This window comes from Pseudorca crassidens, chromosome 6 (assembly GCF_039906515.1).
Source record: "Pseudorca crassidens isolate mPseCra1 chromosome 6, mPseCra1.hap1, whole genome shotgun sequence".
Classification (NCBI taxonomy): domain Eukaryota; kingdom Metazoa; phylum Chordata; class Mammalia; order Artiodactyla; family Delphinidae; genus Pseudorca; species Pseudorca crassidens.
Genome location: NC_090301.1, coordinates 50,961,199 through 50,987,325, shown reverse-complemented (window position 1 = coordinate 50,987,325; position 26,127 = coordinate 50,961,199). Strand labels below are relative to the sequence as shown.

At 36.7% G+C, this 26,127-nt stretch overlaps 1 protein-coding gene across 31 annotated transcripts in view; it reads right to left on the bottom strand.

Moving 5' to 3' along the window:
- Window positions 1-26,127, bottom strand: part of PDE1A (phosphodiesterase 1A) — a 366,044-nt gene that overhangs the window by 64,936 nt on the left and 274,981 nt on the right. For all 31 annotated transcript variants that reach the window (XM_067741316.1, XM_067741315.1, XM_067741312.1 and 28 more), the window contains 3 exons: window positions 20,505-20,630; window positions 16,350-16,451; window positions 16,115-16,235 (listed from right to left, as the gene is read on the bottom strand). In XM_067741316.1, coding sequence (XP_067597417.1) covers window positions 16,115-16,235; window positions 16,350-16,451; window positions 20,505-20,630 — 349 coding nt within the window. The remainder of the gene's footprint in view (window positions 1-16,114; window positions 16,236-16,349; window positions 16,452-20,504; window positions 20,631-26,127) is intronic.

The window sequence follows — 26,127 nt, the reverse complement described above, 5'->3', positions numbered from 1 at the left end:
TCAGAAAAGATGCTTGATATGGTTTCAATTTTCTTAAACTTACCGAGGCTTGATTTGTGACCCAAGATGTGATCTATCCTGGAGAATGTTCCATGTGCACTTGAGAAGAAAGTGTAATCTGCTGTTTTCAGATGGAATGTCCTATAAATATCAATTAAATCGGGGCTTCCCTGGTGGCGCAGTGGTTGAGAATCTGCCTGCTAATGCAGGGGACACAGGTTCAAGCCCTGGTCTGGGAGGATCCCACATTCCGCGGAGCAACTAGGTCTGTGAGCCACAACTACTGAGCCTGCGCGTCTGGAGCCTGTGCTCCACAACAATAGAGGCCGTGATAGTGAGAGGCCCGCGTACTGCAATGAAGAGTGGCCCCCTCTTGCCACGACTAGAGAAAGCCCTCACAGAGAAACAAAGACCCAACACAGCAAAAATAAATTAATTAATTAATAAACTCCTACCCCCAACATCTTCTTAAAAAAAAAAAATCAATTAAATCGATCTGGTCTATTGTGTCATTTGAAGCTTGTGTTTCCTATTAATTTTCTGCCTGGATGATCTGTCCATTGGTATAAGTGAGGTGTTAAAGTCTCCCACTATTATTGTGTTACTGTCGATTTCCTCTTTATAGCTGTTAGCATTTGCCTTACGTTTTGAGGTGCTCCTATGTTTGGTGCATATATATTTATAATTGTTATATCTTCTTCTTGGATTGATCCCTTGATCATTATGCAGTGTCCTTCCTTGTCTCTTGTTACATTCTTTATTTTTTAAATCTAATTTATCTGATATGAGTATTGCTACTCGAGCTTTCTTTTGATTTCCATTTGCATGGAATAACTTTATCCATCCCCTCACTTTCAGTCTGTAGGTGTCCCTAGGTCTGAAGTGGGTCTCTTGTAGACAGAATATATATGGGTCTTGTTTTTGTATCCATTCAGCAAGCCTGTGTCTTTTGGTTGGAGCTTTTTTTTTTTTTTTTTTTTGCGGTACGCGGGCCTCTCATTGCTGTGGCCCCTCCCGCCGCGGAGCACAGGCTCCGAATGCACAGGCCCAGCTGCCACGGCCCACGGGCCAGCCACTCCGCGGCATGTGGGACCCTCCCGGACCAGGGCAGGAACCCGCGTCCCCTGCATCAGCAGGCAGACTGTCAACCACTGTGCCACCAGGGAAGCCCCTGGTTGGAGCATTTAATTCATTCACGTTTAAGGTAATTATCGATATGTATGTTCCTATTACCATTTTCTTAATTGTTTTGGGTTTGTTTTTGTAGGTCCTTTTCTTCTTTTGTGGTTCCCATTTAGAGAAGTTCCTTTAGAATTTGTTGTAGAGCTGGTTTGGTGGTATTGAATTCTCTTAGCTTGTCTGTAAAGCTTTTGATTTCACCATTGAATATGAATGAGATCCTTGCCAGGTAGAGTAATCTTAGTTGTAGGTTCTTTCCTTTCATCCTTAAAATATGTAGTGCCACTCCCTTCTGGCTTGTAGAGTTTCTGCTGAGAAATCAGCTGTTAACCTTATGGGAGTTCCCTTGTATGTTATTTGTCATTTTTCCCTTGTTGCTTTTCATAATTTTTCTTTATCTTTAATTTTTGTCAATTTGATTTCTATGTGTCTCAGCATGTTTCTCTTTGGATTTATCCTGCCTGGGACTCTCTGCACTTTCTGGACTTGGGTGGCTATTTCCTTTCCCATGTTAGGGAAGCTTTCAACTACAATCTCTTCAAATATTTTCTCGGGTCCTTTCTCTCTCTCTTCTTCTGAGACCCCTATAATGCGAATGTTGTTGCGTTTAATGTTGTCCCAGAGGTCTCTTAGGCTGTCTTCATTTCTTTTCATTCTTTTTTCTTTATTCTGGGCCACATCAGTGAATTCCACCATTCTGTCTTCCAGGTCACTTAACCGTTCTTCTGCCTCAGTTATTCTTCTATTGATTCCTTCTAGTATATTTTCCATTTCAGTTATTGTACTGTTCATCTCTGTTTGTTTGTTCTTTAATTCTTCCAGTTCTTTATTAAACATTTCTTTCATCTTCTCTATCTTTGCCTCCATTCTTTTTCTGAGGTCCTGGATCATCTTCACTATCATTATTCTGAATTCTTTTTCTGGAAGGTTGCCTATCTCCACTTCATTTAGTTGATTTCTGGGGTTTTATCTTGTTCCTTCATCTGGTACATAGTCCTCTGCCTTTTCATTTTGTCTATCTTTCTGTGAATGTGATTTTCGTTCCACAGGTTGCAGTATTGTAGTTCTTCTTGCTTTTGCTGTCTGCCCTCTGGTGGATGAGGCTATCTAAGAGGCTTGTACAAGCTTCCAGATGGCAGGGACTGGTGGCGGGTAGAGCTGGGTGTTGCTCTGCTGGGCAGAGCTCAGTAAAACTTTAACCCACTTGTTTGCTGATGGATGGGGCTGAGTTCCCTCCCTGTTAGTTGTTTGGCCTGAGGCAACCCAGCACTGGAGCCTACAGGCTCTTTGGTGGGGCAAGTGGTGGACTCTGGGAGGGCTCACACCAAGGAGTACTTCCCAGAACTTCTGCTGTCAGTGTCTTTTCCCCCCAGTGAGACACAGTCGCCCCACCCCCACCCCCCACAGGAGATCCCACAACACTAGCAGGTAGGTCTGGTTCAGTCTCCTAAGGGATCACTGCTCCATCCCCCTGGGTCCTGATATACAAACTACTTTGTATGTGCCCTCCAAGAGTGGAGTCTTTGTTTCCCCAAGTCCTGCCAAAGTCCTGCAGTCAAATCCCACTAGCCTTCAAAGTCTGATTCTCTGGGAATTCCTCCTCCCATTGCCGGACCCCCAGGTTGGGAAGCCTGACGTGGGGCCCTTTGCTCCAGTGGGTGGACTTCTGTGATATAACTGTTCTCCAGTTTGTGAGTCACCTACCCAGTGGTTATGGGATTTGATTTTATTGTGATTGTGCCCCTCCTACCATCTCATTGTGGCTTTTCCTTTGTCTTTGGATGTGGGGTATCTTTTTTGGTGAGTTCCAGTGTCTTCCTTTTGATGATTGTTCAGAGTTAGGTGTGATTCTGGTGCCCTCGAAAGAGGTAGTGAGTGCACATCCTTCTACTCTGCCATCTTGAACCACAATTTGTCTGAAGCAAAGTCCTGGAGTGACACCCCACTGTTTGCAGCAGATGGCAGGCAGGACACCAGGGCAAGACACAGCAACAGCCTTCAGTCAGGGATTCTTAATTGATGTATGCAAAGATGATCCATTGATTTTATTAGTTAAGGTGTTGGTGATATTTTAAAAGATGTAGTTTTATATCACTTAAGTTCTTTGACCTGAAAATTATTGTTTCGGCCTGCAAAAGGCATTGTGATGATTTACCTTCCATGAGCTAAATTTCATGGAATGCTGGAAAGCAACATTTTTATATAGGACTTAAGCATATGACAGACATATGCAGGGTTGATCTTCCTACAGATGAAGTGGGAGATTCTATATTCTATTTGCTTCTTGTACTCCACAATTGATTTAGAATATTAAGTTTCCATTGCTAAGCACATTGAATGCTATAGTGAAGTAATTATTTAACTTATTTATAAATATTTCAAAGTGTCATTTATTCTTTAGGGTGAATAAAGACCATGAGTGCAAGATTAGTAAGGGGCCCTGTAGCCAGACTATGAGGGAATCAGAAATCCAATAGGACAAGGGAGGTTCTCCTAAGGGAGGGGAAAAGATATGTAAAGGGAGAGTCAGGAAACCTGAATATAAGTTTGACAAACTTTACAATTTTCCTTACTCTCTCCCATTTACTTTTCATCAAGATGAAATCAGAGGTCAAAAGCAATAGACATGGTGTACATCAACTAGTTTATATTTTTCTTGGAGGTTGTTCTTTCATTTGAGGGTGCTGCTCATAGGAGGTCAAAAATATACTTTTAAAAATCAATAACTTACTGAATACATGTATGTTCTGGTGTATTGAATCACACAAGTGGTTGCAGCAGAATTATAGGTTCCTAGGTCACTAAACTCAATTAATTAACCAACCACTTAATTATGCCCCTGGATGTCTGCATCTTTTCTTGGGGATATGCCTGCAGGTAGAGAGGCACAGAAAGTGGTTTCATCAACTTGGAAACACAAGATAGCCTGATGTTCTCAGGCCTGATAGTTTTTGCCCATCTTAGCAATTCCCTTGGGACTTGTTGGGGTTTCTTATTGGAAAGGCCATAACAAAGAACTAGTACAGGCATATCTTGGAGATTTTGTAGATTTGGTTTCAGACCACCACAATAAAGCAAACATTGCAATAAAGTGAGTTACATGAGTTTTTTTGTTTCCTAGTGCATATAAAAGTTATGTTTATATCATACCATAGTCTAATAAGTGTGCACTAGCATTGTGTCTAAAAAAGCAATGAACATATCTTAATTAAAAAGATACGTTATTGCTAAAAAAGTGCTAGCCTTCAGTGAGTTGTAATCTTTTTGCTGGTGGAGGGTTTTGTCTCAATGTTGATGGCTGCTGACTGATCAGGGTGGTGGTTGCTGAAGTTGGATGGCTGTGGCCATTTCTTAAGGTAAGACAACAATGAAGTTTGCCACATCAGTTGATTCTTCCTTTCATGAACGGTTTCTCTGTAACATGCAATGCTGTTTGACAGCATTTTACCCACAGTAGAATTCTTTCAAAATTGAAGTCAACCCTCTAGAAATCTGCTGCTCCTTTATCAACTAAGTTTATGTAATATTCTAAATCCTTTGTTGTCATTTCAACAATCTTCACAGAATCTTCACCATGAATAAATTTCATGTCAAGAAACCACTTTTTTTTTTTTTGCTTATCCATAAGAAGAAATTCCTCATGAATTAAAGTTTTATTATGAGATTGCAGCAATTCAGTCACATTTTCAGGCTCCTCTTCTAATTCTAGTTATCATGCTATTTCCACATCTGCAGTTACTTCCTCCACTGAAGTCTTGAACCCCTAAGTCATCCATGAGGGTTAGAATCAACTTTTACTAAACTCCTGTTATGTTGATATTTTGACTTCTTCCCTTGAATCTCAAATGTTCTTAATGGCATCTGAAATGGTGAATCCTTTCAAGAAGGTTTCCAGAAGGTTGCTTTGCTTAGACCCATCAGAGGTATCACTATCTATGGCATGTATAGTCTTATAAAATGTATTTCTTACATAATAAGACTTGAAAGTTGAAATTACTCCCTGATCCATGGCTGCAGAATGGATGTTGTGATAGCAGGCATGAAAACAACATGAATCTTGTTGTGCATCTCCATCAGAGCTTTCAGGTGACCAGGTGCAATGTCAATGAGCAGTAATATTTTGAAAGGAATCTTTATCTGAGCAATAGGTCTGAACAGTGAGCTTAAAATATTCAGTAGGACTTCCCTGGTGGTACAGTGGTTAAGAATCCGCCTGCCAGTGCAGGGGACACGGGTTCGATCCCTGGTCTGGGAAGATCCCACACGCCCCAGAGCAACTAAGCCCATGTTCTGCAACTACTGAGCCTGCGCTCTAGACCCTGCGAGCCACAACTACTGAGCCCACGTGCACACCTACTGAAGCCAGCACACCTAGAACCCGTGTTCCGCAACAAGAGAAGCCACCACAATGAGAAGCCTGCGCACTGCAACAAAGAGTGGCTCCTGCTCGCCGCAACTAGAGAAAGCCTGCGTGCAGCAATGAAGACCCAACATAGCCAAAAATAAATAAATAAATAAAATATTCAGTAAGCCATGTTGTCAACAGATGTGCAGTCATCCAGGCTTTATTGTTCCATTTATAGAGTACAGGTAGAGTGGATTTAGCATATTTCTTAAGGGCCCGAGTATTTTCAGAATGGTAAATGAGTGCTTCAACTTTAAGTCACCAGTTGCATTAGTCCCTAACAAGTGAGTCAGCTTGTCCTTTGAAGCTTTGAAGCCAGGTATTGACTTCTCCTCTCTATCTATGAAAGTCCTAGATGGTATCTTTTCCAATAGAAAGCCATTTCCTCGCATTGAAAATCTGTTGTTTAGTGAAGCCACCTTCATTAATTATCTTAGTTAGAGCTTCTGGATAACTTGCTGCAGGTTCTACATCAGCACTTGCTTCTTCACCTTGCCCTTTTAGGTTATGGTAATGGCTTCTTTCCTTAAATCTCATGAACCAACCTCTGCTAGCTTCAAAATTTCTTCTGCAGCTTCCTTACCTCTCTCAGCCGTCATAGAATTAAAGAGAGTTAGGGCCTTGCTCTGGATTAGGCTTTGGCTTAAGGGAATGTTGTGGCTTTTTTGATCTTCTAACTACACCACTAAAACTTTCTCCATATCAACAATAAGACTATTTTGCTTTCTTATTCATGTATTCACTGGAGTAGCACCTTTCATTTTCTTCAAGAACTTTTTCTTTGCATCCACAACTTGGCTAATTGGCAAAAGAGGCCTAGCTTTCAGCCTATCTCAGCTTTTGATGTGCTTTCTTCATTAAGCTTAATCATTTCTAGCTTTTGATTTAAAGTGAGAGATGTGCAATTCTTCCTTTCACTCGAACACTTGGAGGGCATTAAAGGATTATTATTGGCCTAATTTCAATATTGCCCTGTCTCAGGGAATAGGGAGGCCTGAGGAGGAGAGAGAGAGGGGAATGGCCAGCTGGTCAGTGAACGGTCAGAATACAAATAACATTTATCAGTTAAGTTCGCCTTCTTGTATAGGCGTGGTTTGTGGCACCCCAAAACAATTACAATAGTAACTTCAAAGATCACTGATCAGAGATCACTACAACGAATACATATAATAATAATGAAGTGTGAAATATTGTGAGAATTACCAAAATGTGGCACAGAGACATGAAGTAAGCAAATACTGGTGGAAAAATGGCACTGATAGACTTGCTTTATGCAGGGTTGCCTAAAACCTTCAATTTGTAAAAAACACAGTATCTGAGAAGCACAATAGAGTGAAGCACAATAAATGAGTAATGCCTGTAATTGTTTTTATGCTTTCCTAAATGGTGTGAAATACTCTGATAGCTGTCAACAAGGTGTCAAATCTAGTGATTTAGTGGCAAATTTTTTTCTTTTTCTCTTTTTGCATTTTCTGTGAAGCCAAAACAATTTCTATAGTTTTAAAGAAATGCAGAAGATAAGAAAGGGTGAAGCACAGATATCTTGAGAAACCTCTTGTGTTGAAGAGGTTTTGATCTCAGAAGCAACATCAACAGCAAGCATATAGGAAGCTCCTGACCACAGGCTTGGAGGCCACTATAAGGCCGACGGTAGAATTTGAGGGACCACCAGTCCGTCAAATTTAATTGTGAAAGGAGGGGAAGATGCACTAGTTTGGCCTTCTTGGAACAACTTACTTAAGGGATTTAGCTCATCTAATTACCTTCCTTCATTCCTTCTAAAAATGGGCCCTTCCAAATTCTAAGAAAGCCCCCAAACTGTATAAAAGTTTAATGATTATTATAGTAACATATTCACTTTCAGAAAAATTTATGATATGGTATAGCTGTATTTATGATATGGTATAGCTGTATTTTTGTGTTATAAATATTTTGCAGGACATTAGTACCCCTGTGTAATCAATGTTTGTAACACTTTTATGCCTCTTAATACTATAAGCTTTGGTTTTTTATCCTGGCTCGTAGCTACAGTTCTGTATGTTTGTGAAGTTTGGGGTTTTTTTTTGTTTTTTGTATCTATTATTTTTAGTGACAGATCCTCAGCTGAGAATGTACTAACTAAATATATTTTTATTGCTACAGAAAATACAATTTATTTTGAAATAACACACTTTATACTACTTCTAGCAATTCTGAAGAAAATAGAGGGGTCTTACTGTATACAATTTAGGGTAAAATAACCATTTTGACCTTTCTTTCCAAATAACTTGCATTTCCAATTATTTGTTTCTCCTTGTTGATAAAGTAATACTTATTGGCAAATGTAGATTTTGCTCAGATATAGATTCTTTTTTCATGTATCACACAAAAGGACTAGTTGAAGAAGGAAAAAATTCACATAGTATAAAATATGAACACATTTTAATGGAAACTATATTTAAAAATTTTAATTGTATTAACTTCTTGTTATCTTGCCAACTTAACATGTTCAAGAAAAGAATAAGAACAAAAAAACCTGTCTCCTCTACTAATGGTTATTTTCTACAAAGTGATAGTTACAGGTGGTTATGTGAGGATGAGCAGGAATAAGAAGAAACATGGAAAAACCATTGCAGTCTTGCCAATTTCTAGGGCATCTGCATAGATCCAGTTAAATAGCTTATGTCAAAAATATTCAGAGCAAAGCACAAACCAAGCGGTTTCAGATTCATTGCTGTATCTACCTCCAAAAGGCTAAAATATGTGGTATGGCTAAGATAATTCAGGGTACTGAGAGATTCATTTAGTTAGTTGAAAGCATAAAAAATGGATTCCTTCTGGAGTCAGTCATATTTTAGTATGTCTCGTAAAAATAAACTTGTTTTGCTTGTAAAACATAATTGCTGTTAGTGCAAACTCACTTATTTTGACTTTTAGCTCTACATTCTCCTGTTTTGCTAAATATATTTCTGAAGGGGATTTAAAAGCCAATTGGATGAAGGTAATAAAAAGGTACAAACTTCCAGTTGTAAGACAAATAAGTACTAGGGATCTAATGTACAACATGTTAAATATGGTTAACGCTTCTGTAAGTTATATATGAAAATTGTTAAGAGAGCAAATCCTAAGAGTTCTCATCACAAGGAAAAAAATTTTTTATTTCTTTAATTTTTTAATCTATATGAGATGATGGGTGTTTACTAAACTTATTTCGGTAATCATTTCATGATGTATGTAAGTTAAATCATTATGCAGTACACCTTAAAATTATACAGTGCTGGATGTCAATTATATCTCAATAAAAAACTGGAAGAAAAAGTCATTTACTTTTAAAAATCCAGAGAAATCTAAGATTCCATTATTAAATATGTTTCCATTTTAAAACTCAGTCCTATATTAATTTATTATGATCTGAGAAGATTTTCATAGTTGAAGAGATGAGGCAATGCAAACAGAGATGTTTTGATTTTATAATAGCCCATATTAACACATACACTTTCCTCTCCTTTGGGCTGTAAGTATCGTGCCTTATATGTTAAGGTCATTCAAGCAAAGACTGTCATTTCTGAATATTTTGGGGTTACATAAATGCCTATTATTGCCAAGAGTCCTATCAAAGAACAAAACAAAATGAAAACCTGACACCTCCTCACTCTAACACACTCTGAAAAAGTGAAGATCACAAAAACATTCCAAGCAGCATGATGCTATACCTATTCCAAGACTTGACCTTTTGTGTTGGATGTATTTTAATCTCTAGTATTCAGATATCTGAGTCACTGTTTACCAGGCTCTGAGAATGACAGAGGAGCTAAGTAGCCTCACAAAACAAAGTGCCTCTACCCTGAAATTCAGATGTCAAAAATTACTGCATGCCAGGAGTTTCATTAACAGTTATCAGTCACCTTTCTAGAAAATTCAAGAATAAGGTAGTGAACTTCAAAATCATCAGGCCTCAATTTCATTGAATTCATGAAAATCTTTGGTTTTAAATCAATAAAAGATGGGTAATACAAGTCATGGTGTTATTGGGAGATCTAACAGTAATTTTCAAGAGTTTCTGGGATTTATTAGAGTTTTTTATTTTTTTTAGAGTTTTTTGTTTAAGTCACTAGTGAAGCACCTTCATTCTGATATATTCCTTTTTTAAATTAAGGAAAAATTTATGTGCAAATCTTAACAGTATAAATCATGAACACACTTGTGTAACTAACACTCAATAAAGATATAGAACACTTCCATCACCCACAAAAGGTTCCTTTACCCTCTTCTAGTGAATCCTACCCCATATAGGCAGGCCACCATTGTTCAGATTTCAATCACCATGGATTAATTTTGCCAGTTTTTGAACTTCATATAAAGGGAATCATATAGTATCCTTTTTTTTTTTTTTTTTTCGGTATGTGGGCCTCTCACTGTTGTGGCCTCTCCCGTTGCGGAGCACAGGCTCCGGACGCGCAGGCTCAGCGGCCATGGCTCACGGGCTCAGCCACTCTGCATGTGGGATCTTCCCAGACCGGGGCACGAACCCCTGTCCCCTGCATTGGCAGGCGGACTCTCAACCACTGGGCCACCAGGGAAGCCCTATAGTATCCATTTTTTTGAGGTTCACTGTGGTTCATATTATTGGTCCATTTCTTATTGTATGACATTCTTTTGTATGACTATACTATGATTTACTTATGCATTACTATTTTTGATGCACATTTGGACTTTTTCTAATATCGGGCTATCATAAGTAATACCATTACAACTACTCCTACATAAGACATTTGGTGAGCATAAGCATTAATTTATGTAGGTTATACACCTATGGGTGGACATGCTGGGTCATAGGCGATATTAAGTTTAACTTTAATAGATGTCAACCAGTAGTTTTCCAGGTGGATTGTAATGATTTATACTCCCACCATCAATGCCTGAGACTTCCAGTGGCTCCACATCCTCAGTAACACTTAATATTGTCAGTCCTTTTAATTTTAGCCATTCTGGTGAGGGCGTAGTGGTATCTCATTGTGCTTTGAATTTGCAATTCTTTGATAAGTAATGAAAATGAACATACTTCTACGTACTTACTACCCATTTGTGTGTTTTCTTTTATGAGGTGTCTGATCAAATTGGGCTGCTTTTCTTTTTAGTACTGATTTGTAGCAATTCTTTATGCAATCTGGTACAAGCCTGTAGCCAGATATCTGTAGTACAAATATTTTCTCTCTGTCTATGGCTTGCCTTTTCTTAATAGTATCTTTGGAAGAGCAGAAGTTTTGAATTTTGCTTTTGTCCACTTTACAAATTTCTTCTTTTATAGGTAGTGCTATATGTGTCTTCACTAAGAAATATTTGCTTACCCCTAAGATTAGAGAGACATTCTCTTGAGTTTTCCTGTAGAAACTTTATAGTTTTGTGTTAAGCCTGTGGTTAATCTTGAATTTAATTTTTATACATGGTACAGGTAGAGGACAGGCAGGTTCCTTTTCTTCCATACATATAATGTGTTGTTCCACTGCTATTTGCGGACTTCCCTTTCCCCATTTAGCTGTTTTGGTGATTTTGTAGAAAATCAAATGATTGTCTAAGTATGGAACTATTTCTGGAATCACTATTCTATTTTATTGCCTATTTGTCTGTCCCTATGTCAGTAACACACTGACTTGATTACTATAGCTTTATACCAAGTTGTGTAATAAGGAAGTGTAAGTCCTTCAACTCTTAGTCATTTTCAAAATTATTTTGGCTATTTTAGATTCTTTTCCATGGAGATTTTAGGATCAGCTTTTCTTTCAGCTTCTATAAAGAAGACTATTGTAATATTTAATAAGGATTATGTTAAATATATTAAACAATTTTGGAAGAATTGACATCTTGGCAATATTAGATCTTTCAATCCATTAACATAGTATATCTCTCCATTTATATAGATCTTTAAAATTTTTTTCTCAACAATATTCTGTGCTTTTCTGTATCAAGGTTTTATATGCATTTAATTAATATATTCCCATATAGTTTACTATTTTTATGCTATTATAAATAATATTGTTTTTAAATTTTCATTTTCAAATATTTTGCTGCTAGCATACAGAAATACAATTGATTCAACAACCCTGATAAACTCATTTATCAGTCCAAGTAGCTTTTAACAGATTCTTTAAGATTTTCTATGTAGATGCTCATGTTTCTGGAAATAAGACAGTTTTATTTATTTTTATCCAATCTATTCTTTATTTCCTTTTATTACCTTATTGCACTACCTAGAATTTCAAATGCAATGTTGAATGGAAGTGGTAAGAGTAGACATCCAAATCTTAGAATGAAAGTGTTCAATATTTCACCATGAAGTATTGTTAACTATAGGCACCTTTTGCCAGGTTGAGAGAGGTCTCCTATTTCTAGTTTGCTGAAAGTTTTTATAATAAATGTCTTTTGAATTTTGTCAAATGCTTTTTCTGCAAGTATTGAGATGATAATAGGATTTCCCCCCCCCCACTTTTTTCCTCTTAATATGGTAGAGTACCTAAATGATTTTTGAGTAGTAAGTCAATGGAGGTCATGATGTGTACCCTTTTACTATATTGCTGAGTTGGATTTGCTAATATTTTAAGGAATTGTACATCTAGGTTCATGACAGATATGGGTGTACAATTTTCTTACTTGCAAAGGCTTTGTTAGCTTTTGTCAGGGGTTATATTGACAATTTTCCCTCTTCCTCCATGTCATGAAAGAATTTGTGTAAGACTGGCATTATTTTTTCCTGAAAAGTTTGAGAGAATTCACCCTCTCTCAGCTGAACTGAGAATTAAGAATTGAAATGAAAATTAAAAACTGAAGCCATTTAAGCCTGGAATTTTCTTCACAGGAAGAGTTTAAACTACAGTGTTTAAAAACAGATATATGGATATTCAGATTACAGTTTTTTTCTTGTGTCTGTTTTGGTAATTTGTATCTTTCAACTAATTTGGTAATTTCATCTGAGTCATTAAATTTATATTGTGTATAACATTCTTTATCCTTTTGATATATATAGATCTGTAACGATATCTCTTCTTTCCTTTACAATTTATGCTGTTTTTTTCTCTTTTTGATCCTGCTAGTAATTTTATTTTATTTGTTTCAGAGAAACAACTGTTGCTTTTGTTAATTTTTGCTATTGTTTGTCTTGTTCTATTTCATCGATTTCTGCTTTTATATTTATTATGTCCTTCCATCAACTTATTTTGGTTTAATTTTCTTAACTTTTCTTAGCTTACTTAGTAAGGTAGAAACATAGATAATTGATTTATACATTCTTCTAATATAAGCATCTAAAGCTATAAAATTTTCTCTTAGCATTGCTTCAGCTGCATCCCACAAATTTTCATATGTTGTGTTTTCATGGTCATTCAATGAAAAATATTTTAATATTTCTTCTTAACCCAAGAAAAGTCATTTTATCTTTTCCTGGTTCTGTTTTTTTCATCTCTAATGTGAGAATGTTGTTATTGAAGCTCTCTAAGTCTATTTTATATTTACCATTGTCTGATGATTCGTTGAGTAACTAAAATTATAATTTTTAATTGGCCATAGCATGCAGCTTGCCTTTAGAATTGAACAGATTTTAACATTTGGTTTTTTATTTTTAAGCACAAAATGTATTAAAATATTTTTTAAAGACTTTTTTTTTTTTTTGCGGTATGCAGGCCTCTCACTGCTGTGGCCTCTCCCGTTGCGGAGCACAGGCTCCGGACGCGCAGGTTCAGCAGCCATGGCTCACGGGCCTAGCCGCTCCGCGGCATGTGGGATCCTCCCAGACCAGGGAACGAACCCGTGTCCCCTGCATCGGCAGGCGGACTCTTAACCACTGCGCCACCAGGGAAGCCCTAAAGACATTTTTAATGTAAAAATATTTGAATTTCGAACATGTTACTTAGTAACTTTATCTAGGACTATGCAACGCTATTTCAAAGTGAAACCATATACCTATTGACAATAGGAGACAAAAACAATAGTCATCTAACTACAGTAATGTATTTGGTCTTTATGTTTTCAGAATAAGTGAAACATTAAAAAATAAAGATTACAAATAAAGAACAATGTTGAGAAATCAAATAATCTGAAAATACAGAAGTTAAAAAAGAGCTTCTCTAAACAGGACTGTGGCATCATAAATAATGTATCTGATCTTTGTTCCTGGTTCCTGGCACAAAGGTTCAAAAACCCATGAAATTTCCTGAGTGATAGGAGACTCTTTGTTATGCTAATTATGTGACTCATGGCATAAGACCCCTTAGATTGCTTCAGGATAGGGCTGCTCACCAGAGAGACCAATCACATGATTAGAGGGTTGGAATATTGGGGCAGCGTCATCTGGGAGGAAAGGAGGGCTGGAAGTTGAGTTCAATCACATGGGCAATGATTTAATCAGTCATGCCTATGTAATGAATCCCCATAAACACTCCTGACACCAAAACTCAGTGGCACGTTTTAGTTGGTGAACACATTGATGTGTCAGGAAGGTGACACACCCTGACTCTACGGGGAGAGAGCGTGGAAGATTCATATCTGGGACCCTTCCAGACCTTGGCCTATGCACTTCTTCATTTGGCTGTTCCTGAGTTGTATTCTTTATAATAAAACTATAATTGTAAGTAGAGCACTTTCCTGAGTTACTTGGCTCATTTTACTGTAGTACCCCAGTGGGAGTAGAAACAGAGTAAGGACACCATAGAGAAAAAAAACATATACTTGTTGTAGAGAACACTGGTCATTCTCCATATTGATGAAATAAAAATTCACATTTTAAGGCAAGACAAGAAAAATTTAAACATATTTTTTGCTCTGCCCATCTGGGCCTCTTCCCGCCCCTCTAGTGTCCATTGTGCATCTGCATTATGCATTAACCAAACCTCCCCAATGGCAGAAATACCTGCTCAATCATAAAGATCAATTCTTTTCCTTCTGGCACCAGCCATATAACTCCTTAGAAATTAACATTGCTTTTTGCAATCTTGTAAGGGGTCAAGATGACCCACTGCTCACCTCGTATGTGCAGACATCTTTGGTGCACTTTATGTACAATGCCAATGCATCATTTCCCATAAAGATAGCGATTGGTGCAAAGCAGACTGGTCAGATGACCTGGAGAGATACTGGATCACACCTAATGGAAGTTTTTAACTTAAGTACTCACTATGACCTTAGTACTTGTATTCTGCCTATTTTACAAGATTATTGTTTCTTGCATTACTAAATGTGTGACTGTGATAAAATTAATGATGATTAGGCGACTTGAAACAATTGACCAAATATACAGTTCTATAAGATCAATGATTACAATAGTGTAACTCTAGATATGGGAAGAAGCAACAAGAGGGAACCATTTCCTGAACCATAAGAGACTAGTAGGACAGGCGTTCCAGAAGTTTCTGGCCACTGTTAACAGGGTTTAGTCCAGTAATAGTACACTGAGTGGCCTAACAACGAAATTCTTGCCCAACCTGGGAATGAGTTTTCCTAGCGCCATGGAACAAATTGGTCATGAAATGCCTCCCAAATCTTGGTCGAAATTAAGACCTAAAGGTGAGAGATTGTAAAATAAAGAATGTTGCCCGCCATCCAGTCCTACAATAATCAAGTCATCAGGCACTGAAGTTGCTGACTTACAATACACCCTGAAAGGAATTCAGGGTGAAGATCAGGATGTGGTGCTTTGTGCTGGGGGGAAACTGAGAGAACTGGCCTTCAGATTGTTAGATATTTTCAGGAGAAATTTCTTGTGAACTTGGATTCTTGCATCTTCCCATACTTAGAAAAGCACTAAAACCATTAACTAAAATGTCTGTTCCTTGTGACTAGCAGCAACCTTCTACTGAGATGCGTACTTGATTGCATGCACCCCTTTTGCCGAAATCACATATATACTGGCCTCCCCCTTTACCTCTTCAGAACAGTTCTCAGAACTCTCTGAGAGACTGTCTCCCAGGTTATAATCTTTATTTTGGCTCAAATAAAATTTTCCATTTCTTTCTTAGATTGGCTATTGATTAATTTTTTGTCAACAATATCCAGGCTTGCTTTTTCACATAACAATAGATTTTTGCAGTTAGGTACATGTTCACCCAGCTAAAAGCTATATTTCTCAGCCATCCTTGCAACTATACATGTATAACTAAATTCTAACCAGCAAGATGTATGCAGAAGTGTTATAAATCCTCCCTTTCTCTTTTTATGATGAAAGCTATTTGCTGCCTCTGCAAACCCTAACCCTAAACCTAACCCTAGCATTTTACCTTTTAACAGCAGATAGCGACTCATTTATTAATTTCTTTCTCTCTTGAGATTGGCATCTGAGATCCAAGACTTGACCCTCTTTAAAACGTGTATTATACTACATAGGATTATTTAATACATTCATTTGAAAGATTAATAAATTCTGCCTGAAGTCCCAAGAATGTGTTGTGGCCAAGTTGGTAATAGCAAGTCACAAGGCCTGGATTCTTTACAGAGAAGATGTACGTCGATATGCACAGTCACTATTTCCAAAAACATTTGCATAGACACAGAACATGAAAGAGGCACCTGTAGGAAAAACTCCTCCATCAGGGCCATGGTCCATCGGTGGTGCAGCTGCCAGGATTTGGCTGGGTGACTGATGTCTGCTGCATGGAGGATCAGGGACATGGTTTTGGCTTTGTCAAGCCTGTCAAAACAAGGACATGCTCAAATTATCAGAACAAAGTAACCAATTACAGTCTCCTCTGAGTCCAAGCCCACATACCTTTAACATGAAAAAAAAAAACAAAAAAACACCTACCCTTCAGGCTGCTGCAAACTGTTTCTTATATTTTTAATTTGCTGGAAGTGACCCGACATGTCTGTAGACAAAACCATTTCAATCACTAGGTTCCGAAGATCCCTGTGGAGTCATCAAAAGCAGAAACGTTTGTTTGGTCCCTTTTTGTTCTCAAGTGAAATATTTCCTTAATATTGCGAATTACATTTTATTTTTTTCTAATGGTATGAGCACAAAAGATGCTACATTTTAAATGTAAAAGAGCTTACAAAAGTTTGGCTTTAGGATGTTGCCAGGAGAGTGATTTGTGAATGATGCTGGGCAACATCTCCTTTTAAAGAACTGGATGCTTTCCCTCCCACACCTACATCCCTCCCCCACTCATAATTTCTAAATATTATTTTTAGAAATAATAATATCAGAAAGAATCCTAACTAATTTTAAAGAAAAAACTATTCTAAAGGCAGAATTTGTAATTAAGAAAACCACCACCATTTATTCAGTATTTCTTCAATCAAGGCAGTGTTCTAGGTGCTTTTATGTGAGGGGGTACTACTATTTCCCACCAGAGGGGATTGAGTTGTTTGCTGAGTCACACAGTTAGTACATAGCAGAGATAAGATTCACCCCCAAGAGTTCCCACTAGCAAAGCTGACACTTGGATCACTCCACTGTACCGAGCTTCCATCATGAGGACTCCAGAGAAACCAAGGCTATAAGTGAGTGGGAATTCTCTGTTTAAGCCCTGGGGAACTCGATCCTACATATCATAGACAGAGCTACTGGTACTGTTAAAATTTTAACCAAGACACTGCAAATACGGTGAACATATCACAAAGTCTATGAATGAATAACTCATTCTCACAGTAAGCAGGAGATGAGTAATGCCAGTAAAGGCTTGCATGTTCTACAATTCATTGCTTGCTCAGTACAGATAGGTAAAAAAGTCGCTTATACTGGAAATGATATTTTATTTCATTCTGTGGCCAGTAGAATAAGCTAAATTACAGGTGTATGCTAAACTTGAATTATGATCTTGTGTCAAAGATATTTTACCTAAAGATGGTATGATTGAATGATTTGTTTTTCAGAACAACCACATACTGGAGATTCTTGCTGAAAATTATGGGTGCTCAATTCAGTTGGATTTTTAGATAGGAGCAATAAGAAAACAATACTCTGATTACTGTTCCTGATATTGTATAGCTTGCTTAGAATTCTTTTACCCAAATATTAAGGGAATGGAAGCTATCAAAGATAGTTAATACTTATTCTCAATTACATTTTTTCTTCTAAATTACGAGATACCCATGTTACAATACCAACTGTACCAAAATATTCATGTTAACTAGGAAAAATGAGACAAAAGTTTTATGAAATCTATAAAATTTAATAAATACTTTGTACTTTGCAGATGTGATGTTAAAAAAGAGACAACAGACCCAAAATGGAGTCCTTGTGCTAAGCCCACATCACCAAACAAGACTTAATACCTCCCCCAGGATTGGAAACTTAAACCAATCAATGTGGAATTACCTGGTCAGCACTAGTGAGGTAATCCACGTGACAGACCCCTGTCATCCCCCAAAGGAAGGTGAATTTGCCTGAAATAATCAGCTCCTTGATAGAATAACTTCCTTGTCTTCCTCTTTCTGCTTATAAAAGTCTGCCATTTTGTACAGTTATTTGGAGCTCCTTTTCATTTGCTAGATGGGATGCTGCCCAATTCATGAATTGGGTTGAATAAAGCCAATAAGATTTTTAAAATTTACTCAGTTGAACTTTGTTTTTTAACAGTAATCAATAAATGTTAGATATTGTCAATAATCAACTAATATCAATAGGCAAACTAGTACACAAAGGAAATGTTACCTTATTTATACATTTTTCTTGCCAAAATTTAAAAATTACTGCATTTATAGTTACTAAAGTTACTTTAAAAACTAGATTTGCAAACAGAAAACCTACAAACCCTTAAAAAGCTAGCTACCCATATTTTATTTATTTATTTATTTATTTTAATTAATTAATTTATTTATTTATTTATTTTTGGCTGTGTTGGGTCTTCGTCGCTGCGTGTGGGCTTTCTCTAGTTGCAGTGAGCGGGGGTTACTCTTCGTTGCAGTGTGCGGGCTTCTCATTGCCATGGCTTTTCTTGTTGTGGAGCATGGGCTCTAGACGCGCGGGCTTCAGTAGTTGCGGCACATGGGCTCAGTAGTTGTGGCACACGGGCTTAGTTGTTCCGCCGCATGTGGGATCTTCCCAGACCTGGGCTTGAACCCCTGTCTCCTGAATTGGCAGGCAGAATCTTAATCACTGAGCCACCAGGGAAGTCCCGCTATCCATATTTTAATTCTTGGTAAAATAGTATCAAGTTTATACTATTAAATAAATCTTTTACAGCTTTTTGGAAACAGTGTTAAATCATATGATAAATCAAATCATAAATTATGTGATATTATAGTATGTGTTAAAAAAAATTGGGAATTCCCTGGCAGTCCAGTGGTTAGGACTTGGTGCTCTCACTGCTGGGGCCACGGGTTCTATCCCCGGCTGGGGAACTAAGATCTTGCAAGTCTTGTGGAGCGGCTGAAAAGAAAAATTCTATAAAAACACTCAATTAGGATGTTTTGTACAGTAACTTCTTAGTTACTGTACAAAAATATAAAATATTAGAGGAGTAAATTATGAGAATAAATAATAAAGATGTTAAAGAACAAAGTGTAATAGAAAAAAATCACACTGAAATAGCAACAGAATAACTTTGAGAAGAAAAACGTTAATTCAAAGGAATAATAAAATTAATAATACAAATGTTACCTCTGGGAATGATAATCACTGATGAAGAAATAAATTAATACTCTAGATATAAACAGTCAACCTCTCGGACCTTAGGAAACACCTCTGCACTGTGTCCCTGCTTCTACCTTTGCCCTTCTGTTTTCCCCATACCCAGCAGTGGTGGCTTCACAATTAGATCCTGGCCTTCCTAGGCTGGTGACCCAACTGTGCTATTGTTTCCTGTGGCATAAAATGAGAGGCCTGAATTGCCTCCTTCCCCTAACTTCAGAGCTTTTTCTACAGTTGCAAAAGTGAGCCCATATTTTTTCCAGCCTTGAAAATCCAGGAAGTTTTAATATTTGGAGAAGTAACCATGGGAAATTAGGGCTTGTTTTAAACTCTGAATTAAACTTTTATTTATGTATTTTAAGGCAGATCTTAATTCCAGGTTACTTCTTTGGACATTTCTTTTCACCTTGATTTAAAGAAAAACACAAAAACAGAAACAAACCTAAAGAACACTTTGACATTTGAATTTGAATAGGAATTTTTTCAGGCCATTAACTGACTTTTAACAAGGCCTTAGTTAAAGATAAAGGCTTCCTTTTTTTTTTTTTTAATGTAAGTAGGTCCCACAGAAAATTAGGAATATACTTACACTAAAAAATGTCTACGTTTATCTGAAATTTATATTTAACTGGATGTCCTGTATTTTTATTTGTTACATCTGGCAAGCCTATAGTCAAATGAAGGGGATGATGATGACCTGAGGATCAAGAAGAAAGGAGGGAATGTTATGCTGAGCAGTAGGGGTGCATCTTGTTATTTTTCCCTGCATGGCAATAAGCAATACCATTTCACGTAATTTTTTTTTTCTTTTTAAGAAGACAGATGCCTTGGAGAAACATGTAAGATTACCCTTTGCATCTAGGTCATTGTAGTATGTTATATTCATAACTTTTTCCCCAAATAGTGAGTTCTTTGATTTTTAGAGAAGCTAAACACATATAGAAAAGTAATATATGAAGGGATCAGTGTGATGCTAAAATTTTGAATTCATGTAGGACCACATATTGGTACAGCTGAGTAGAGCTCCATTCCTGGGAGTATGTAGTTATGTATCTTAAGGTTTTTCTTATGTGGTACATAATCTTATGGATTGGCTATGATGCATATAGATGTTGAATTGGCCTTGAAATAGTTCAGCTCCATGTAACAGAGCCTGGCTCCTGAACCGTCTTCTAGGCACTAATCATTCTCAGAATCATCCAGTCAAAGGGAACTGAGTTTGTTTTGTGAGTAAAGGATTGTTGACTTTCATCTGTTTTCTTCAGTTTACATCACTTAACTTTTTCCCTAACATTAAATTTCCTCTAGGTTTCCTCTGAAACTCACCTCCAGTCATCTTTGGATAAATTTACCAGGACATTCATTTCTTCTTCTTGCATAAGTCGATACGCTGCACTCACATGGTGATTTTCAAGGACGGAGCGATCATTATACAAAATGGCAACATCTGACCTAAGAATTAAAAACAAAATGCCAAGTAGAGGATTTTAGACCTCATGAGTGTCTTTGAAAACTACTCAAGTCATAAGACACAATATCATCCGTAAAAATCCTATAATTAAACACCTAGACTTATGGAAGTACTTAGTTTCCTTTCTTTTTTACTATATGATAATTTTTAAAAATTAGCATTTATTTTTTAGAGTAGTTTTAGGTTCACAACAAAATTGAGCAGAAAGTACAGAGATTCACCATATACCCCCTGGTCCCCACACATGCATAGCCTCCCCCATTATTAACATCCCCAATCACAGTGGTACACTTGTTGAAATTGATGAATCTACATTGAACATCATTATCACCCAGAGTCCATAGTTTACATTAAGGGTTTACTCTTAGTGGTGTACATTCTATGGGTTTGGACAAATGTATAACGACATACATCTACCATTGTTGTATCATACAGAGTATTTTCCCTGCCCTAGAAATCCTTTGTGATCTGCCAATTCATCCTTCCCTTCCCATCCCCTGAACCCTTGGCAACTCCTGATCTTTTTATTGTTTTCACAGTTTTGCCATTTCCAGAATGTCATATGGTTGGACTCATACAGTATGTAGCCTTTTCAGATTGAGTTCTTGAACCTTTTAGTATGCATGTGAGCTACCTTTATATCTTTTCATGGCTTGATAGCTCAATTCTTTTGAGCACTAAATAACATTACATTATCTGGATGTATCACAGTTTATTTATCCACTCACCTACTGAATGACATCTTGGTTGCTTTTAAGTTTTGGCAATTATGAATAAAGCTGCTATTAACACCTCTGTGCAGGTTTTCATGTGGACATAAGTTTTCAGCTCTGTTGGGTAAATACCAAGGAGAGTGATTGCTGGCTCACATGGTAAGAGCATGCTTAGTTTTTTAAGAAACCACCAAACTGTCTTCCAATACGGCTGTACCATTTTGCATTCTCATCAGCAATGCACGAGAGTTCCTATTGATCTACATCCTTACTAGTGTTTGGTGTTGTCAATGTTCTGGATTTTGGCCTTTCTAAAAGATGTGTAGTGATATCTCGTTTAATTTGCATTTCCCTGATGACATATAATATGGAGCATCTTTGCATAAGCTAATTTGCCATCTGTGTATCTTCTTTGGTGAGGTATCTGTTAAGGACCATTTTTAAATCAGGTTCTTTATTTTCTTATTGTTGAGTGTTAAGGCTTCTTTATATATTTTGCACAATAGTCCTTTATCAGATGTATCTTTTGCAAATATTTTCTCCTACTCTGGTTATCTTGTAATTCTCTTGATATTGCCTTTCATAAAGCATAAATTTTTAATTTTAATGAGGTCCAGTTTATCAGTTATTTCTTTCAAGAATTGTGCCTTAGTGTCGTATTGAAAAAGTCATTGCCACGCCTAAGATCATCTAGATTTTCTCCTATGTTACCTTCTAGAAGTTTTAGAGTTTTGCATTTTACATTTAGGTCTATCATACTTTTTTTTTTTTTTTTTTTTTTGCAGTACGCGGGCCTCTCACTGTTGTGGCCTCTCCCACTGTGGAGCACAGGCTCCGGACGTGCAGGCTCAGCGGCCATGGCTCACGGGCCCAGCCGCTCCGCGGCATGTGGGATCTTCCCAGACCGGGGCACGAACCCGTGTCCCCTGCATCGGCAGGTGGACTCTCAACCACTGCGCCACCAGGGAAGCCCTATCATACATTTTGAGTTAATTTTTATGAAGAGTGTAAGGTTTGTGTCCAGATTCATTTTTTTGCATGTGGATGTCTAGTTGTTCCAGCACCATTTGTTGAAGAGACTATCTTTGCTCCATTGTATGGCATTTGCTCATTTGTTAAAGATCAGTTGAATGTATTTATGTAAGTGCATTCCTGAGCTCTGTATTCTGCCCCATTGACCTATTTGTCTGTTCTTTTGCCATTACCATACTGTCTTGTTTACTGTAGACTTATAGTAAGTCTAGAAGTTGGATTGTGTCAATTCTCCAGCTTTGTTCTCTCCTTCAATGTTGAGTTGGCTGTTCTGGGTCTTTTTGCCTCTCCATATACACATTAAATCTGCTTGCTGATATACACAAAATAACTTGCTGGTATTTTTATTGGGATTGCATTAAGTCAATAGATCAAGTTGAGAAGAACTGACTTCTTGACAACATTGAGTTTTCCTATCCATGAACATGGAATATCTCTTCATTTATATAGTTCTTTGAATTCTTTCATCAGAGTTTTGTAGTTTGCCTTATATACATCTTGTACATTTTGTTAGATTTATACCCAAGTATTTCAATTTTTGGATGCTAATGTAAATGATATTTTACATTATTGAATTTTAGTTTTAAATTTTTTAAATAAAATTTTTATTAAATTTTGACTTCAAATTCTACTTGCTCATTGCCAGTATATATGAGAGTGACTGAGTTTTAACCTTGTATCATGAAAATTTGCTATTTGCTATAATTGCTTATTAGTTCTAGAAGTATTTTTGTTAAGTTTTTGGATTTTCTACATAGACCATTATGTGATCTATGAACAAAGACAGTTTTGTCTTCCTTCCCAACCTGTATAATATGATATTGAAAAGCAGTAGAGAGGGAGGGACATCTTTGCCTTATTCCTGATCTTAGTGGGAAAGCTTCGAGTTTCTCACTGTTAAGTATGATGTTAACTGTAGGTTTTTTGTGATATGCTTTGTCAGGTTGAGGAAGTTTCCCTCTATTCCTAATTCACTGAATATTTTTATCATGAATAGCTATTGGATTACGGTAAGTGTTTTTTCTGTATCTTGATATGATTGTGTGTTTTTTCCTTTAGCCTATTGATATGACGCGTTACCTCAATTGAATTTTTAATGTCAAACCTAGGCATAAATCCCACTTGGTCATGTGCTTAGTCTCCTTGTATTATCATAATTTAAATGTATTTATGCCCTTTCCTTTCAATTTGCAATCCAGATGCCTGCATATGACACAGAGAGAGAGAAAAAACTCACCTAACATCCTCATTTAATCACTGAAAGAACCAATCCTTTTGTACCTATTCTATATAGTTGATTACCACCCTTACTCCCTTGGACTAAATTTACTTTGGGTAGAAGGCAGAGGGGATGTTAAAAATCATTTGGTCTATTTATGATTCTATTTTTTTCTCTTATAATGCTGTAATTCGATTTGAGTATTATAGGTCCTCTACCGTTAAACTGGGAAAACCATTTTGTAAAACAAAACTTAAAATGTATGTTTCAAAAAAAAAAAATGTATGTTTCACCACCAATTTATAATGGGCATTATATTTTAAAATGATGAATTCATTAAGGGAAGGCTTTTATTTCTCACCTGTTTGTATTTTTATATTGTTTGATCATCAAATAAAGTACTTAAGTTGCACTATTGAAATTGGTATTCTAGCATAAAGTGTGAAATATTCCAAGTGTTCTCAAATCTGTATAATTCAGCCCTTGCTTCTTCTTCCTCTATCCCCTTAAGTTGCCAGATCATTTTGCAAGTGTGGAATGGAAGCAGAGCTACTATGTTCAGTGCAGTGTCCCATGCAAATAAGTTGGCAACTTGTAGGTAGGCAGTAAAAATAGCACCAAAGGAAAGTCAAGGTGAAACCTGTAACAATTTTGCTACCACTTACACCAACACACAACACACTCCTCTCACCTTTCTTTTCTCCTGTAGACACATATTCTGTCAGCACTAAAAATGTCTCACTAAGACTATTTCAGGCTTTTCAGTGGGTAGTGATCTAGCACTGACCTTAGCACTGAAAGTTTACCAAAGAGTAGACAATGACAAATATAAGAAAGAACTAAGAAATCTGGCTTCTGTAGCAAGCAACCTATTTGAGATCTGTATCTAATAGTCTGGTGGATAAACCAAGCTTGATTATTAATCCAATATAGGGGAAATGACCTATTAGGCAGTGGAATAATTACTTCCTCTTTTGTTCCTAGCACTATCATAAAAGTAGAATAACATGTGTAGTTAGCTAATAGCATATAACCCCAAAATAGACTTTCTTTTAATCATCCCAGCCTTGGCCTAAAAATTTTATTAGCAATAATCATAGCTCGATACACAGAAAACTGAACTAGGAGAGCATACATGCAATCCTTGTTGGAGAGAAAATTAAATAGATCTTGTCCAAGTATCTCCAGAAATTTGCTGAGATCATGGGGAAAACTGTGATTTGCAAATCACATATTTTGTATCATACAATCTCAAATCTAGCCATGGCAGTTTTGCCAGGGTTATTGCATGATGTGGATCTAAGTATCACTATTTCTTTCTCTCAGCAACAAGCAAAGATGTATTTTTTAACCAGATTTAATTGTAGCAAATTATGTGTGATTTTGTCTCATAAATCCAAAAGGACGCTGAGAATACAGAATGGTCTTAATGCTTGAGATAATCTTTGACTGCTATGGAAAGAACAAGATTCTAAGCAATACCCAGTGTCCATGGTTACATGTAGCTTGGCATTTTCTTTTCACAAAGAGGAAATTATTTCTATTTATTTACACTTTCAAGGATTGTATGAATTATAATGTCTGTATTGAACTCAAATCTAGCCTTGCACTATGTTTTAAATTATTTTTCAGTCATTTTTCATTATCTAGTACGTAGGTTTCCATATTAGAAAAGCAACTCTAAATCCAAGTAACAATGAATAATATAAAATACGATAGAATTATTGATATCAGTAACATAAAACCAATATATACTTGGACAAAATGTGAAGCCAATAATTTCAAAAAGCACACCATATTGTTGCATTTGTGATCATTACAACTTTTTTTTTCATAAAATGTTCAAGTTCTTGTAGAATTAATCTATTAAATAATTGATCCTGATAGACAATATATAAGAAAATAAGTAAAATAATAGACCTTTCCCAGTGTTTATACAGAGCTTCTTAATATAAAATGGTAAAAAGTGTGTTCTTCTCCATCCTCCTACTCTCTCTGCTCTTTCTCCTCCTTCTTTTCTCCATCTCCTTTTCCTTCTCTGCAGTCTAAAGTATAAGTTCATTAGGACTCTTCATCCAGTTGTAAATCAATGGTAAAAGGAGAAATCTAGAAGTGATAATTTAATATTGCTGCTGGAGGTCAGTCCATTGCCTTTACTTTTCAAAATAGAAAGAGCAAGAAATATTTATTGGAAGCAAATCACTTGCTCCCTTCTCCAATTCCTAAAACTGTGGTCCTACACTGGGCCCGGCTCAGTAATGAGCTGTCTTTAATTAAAATCCCACTTATTATGAATTTGGTGGATATAGAAGAGCCTTTGCTAAGCAAAAATGATCTGCATAGTTTACCTTTCCTTTGATGTTTAACACAAATGAAAACAGGACATCTCTATACTCTACAAAAGTGTAGGTTAATAACATCCCTGCTGTACAACCAGACTTCAAGGTCTTCCTTTTCACTTTATGCTCTGTCAATCTGGGAGACTCTAGGGATAGAAAGAATGCTTTCCCCAAC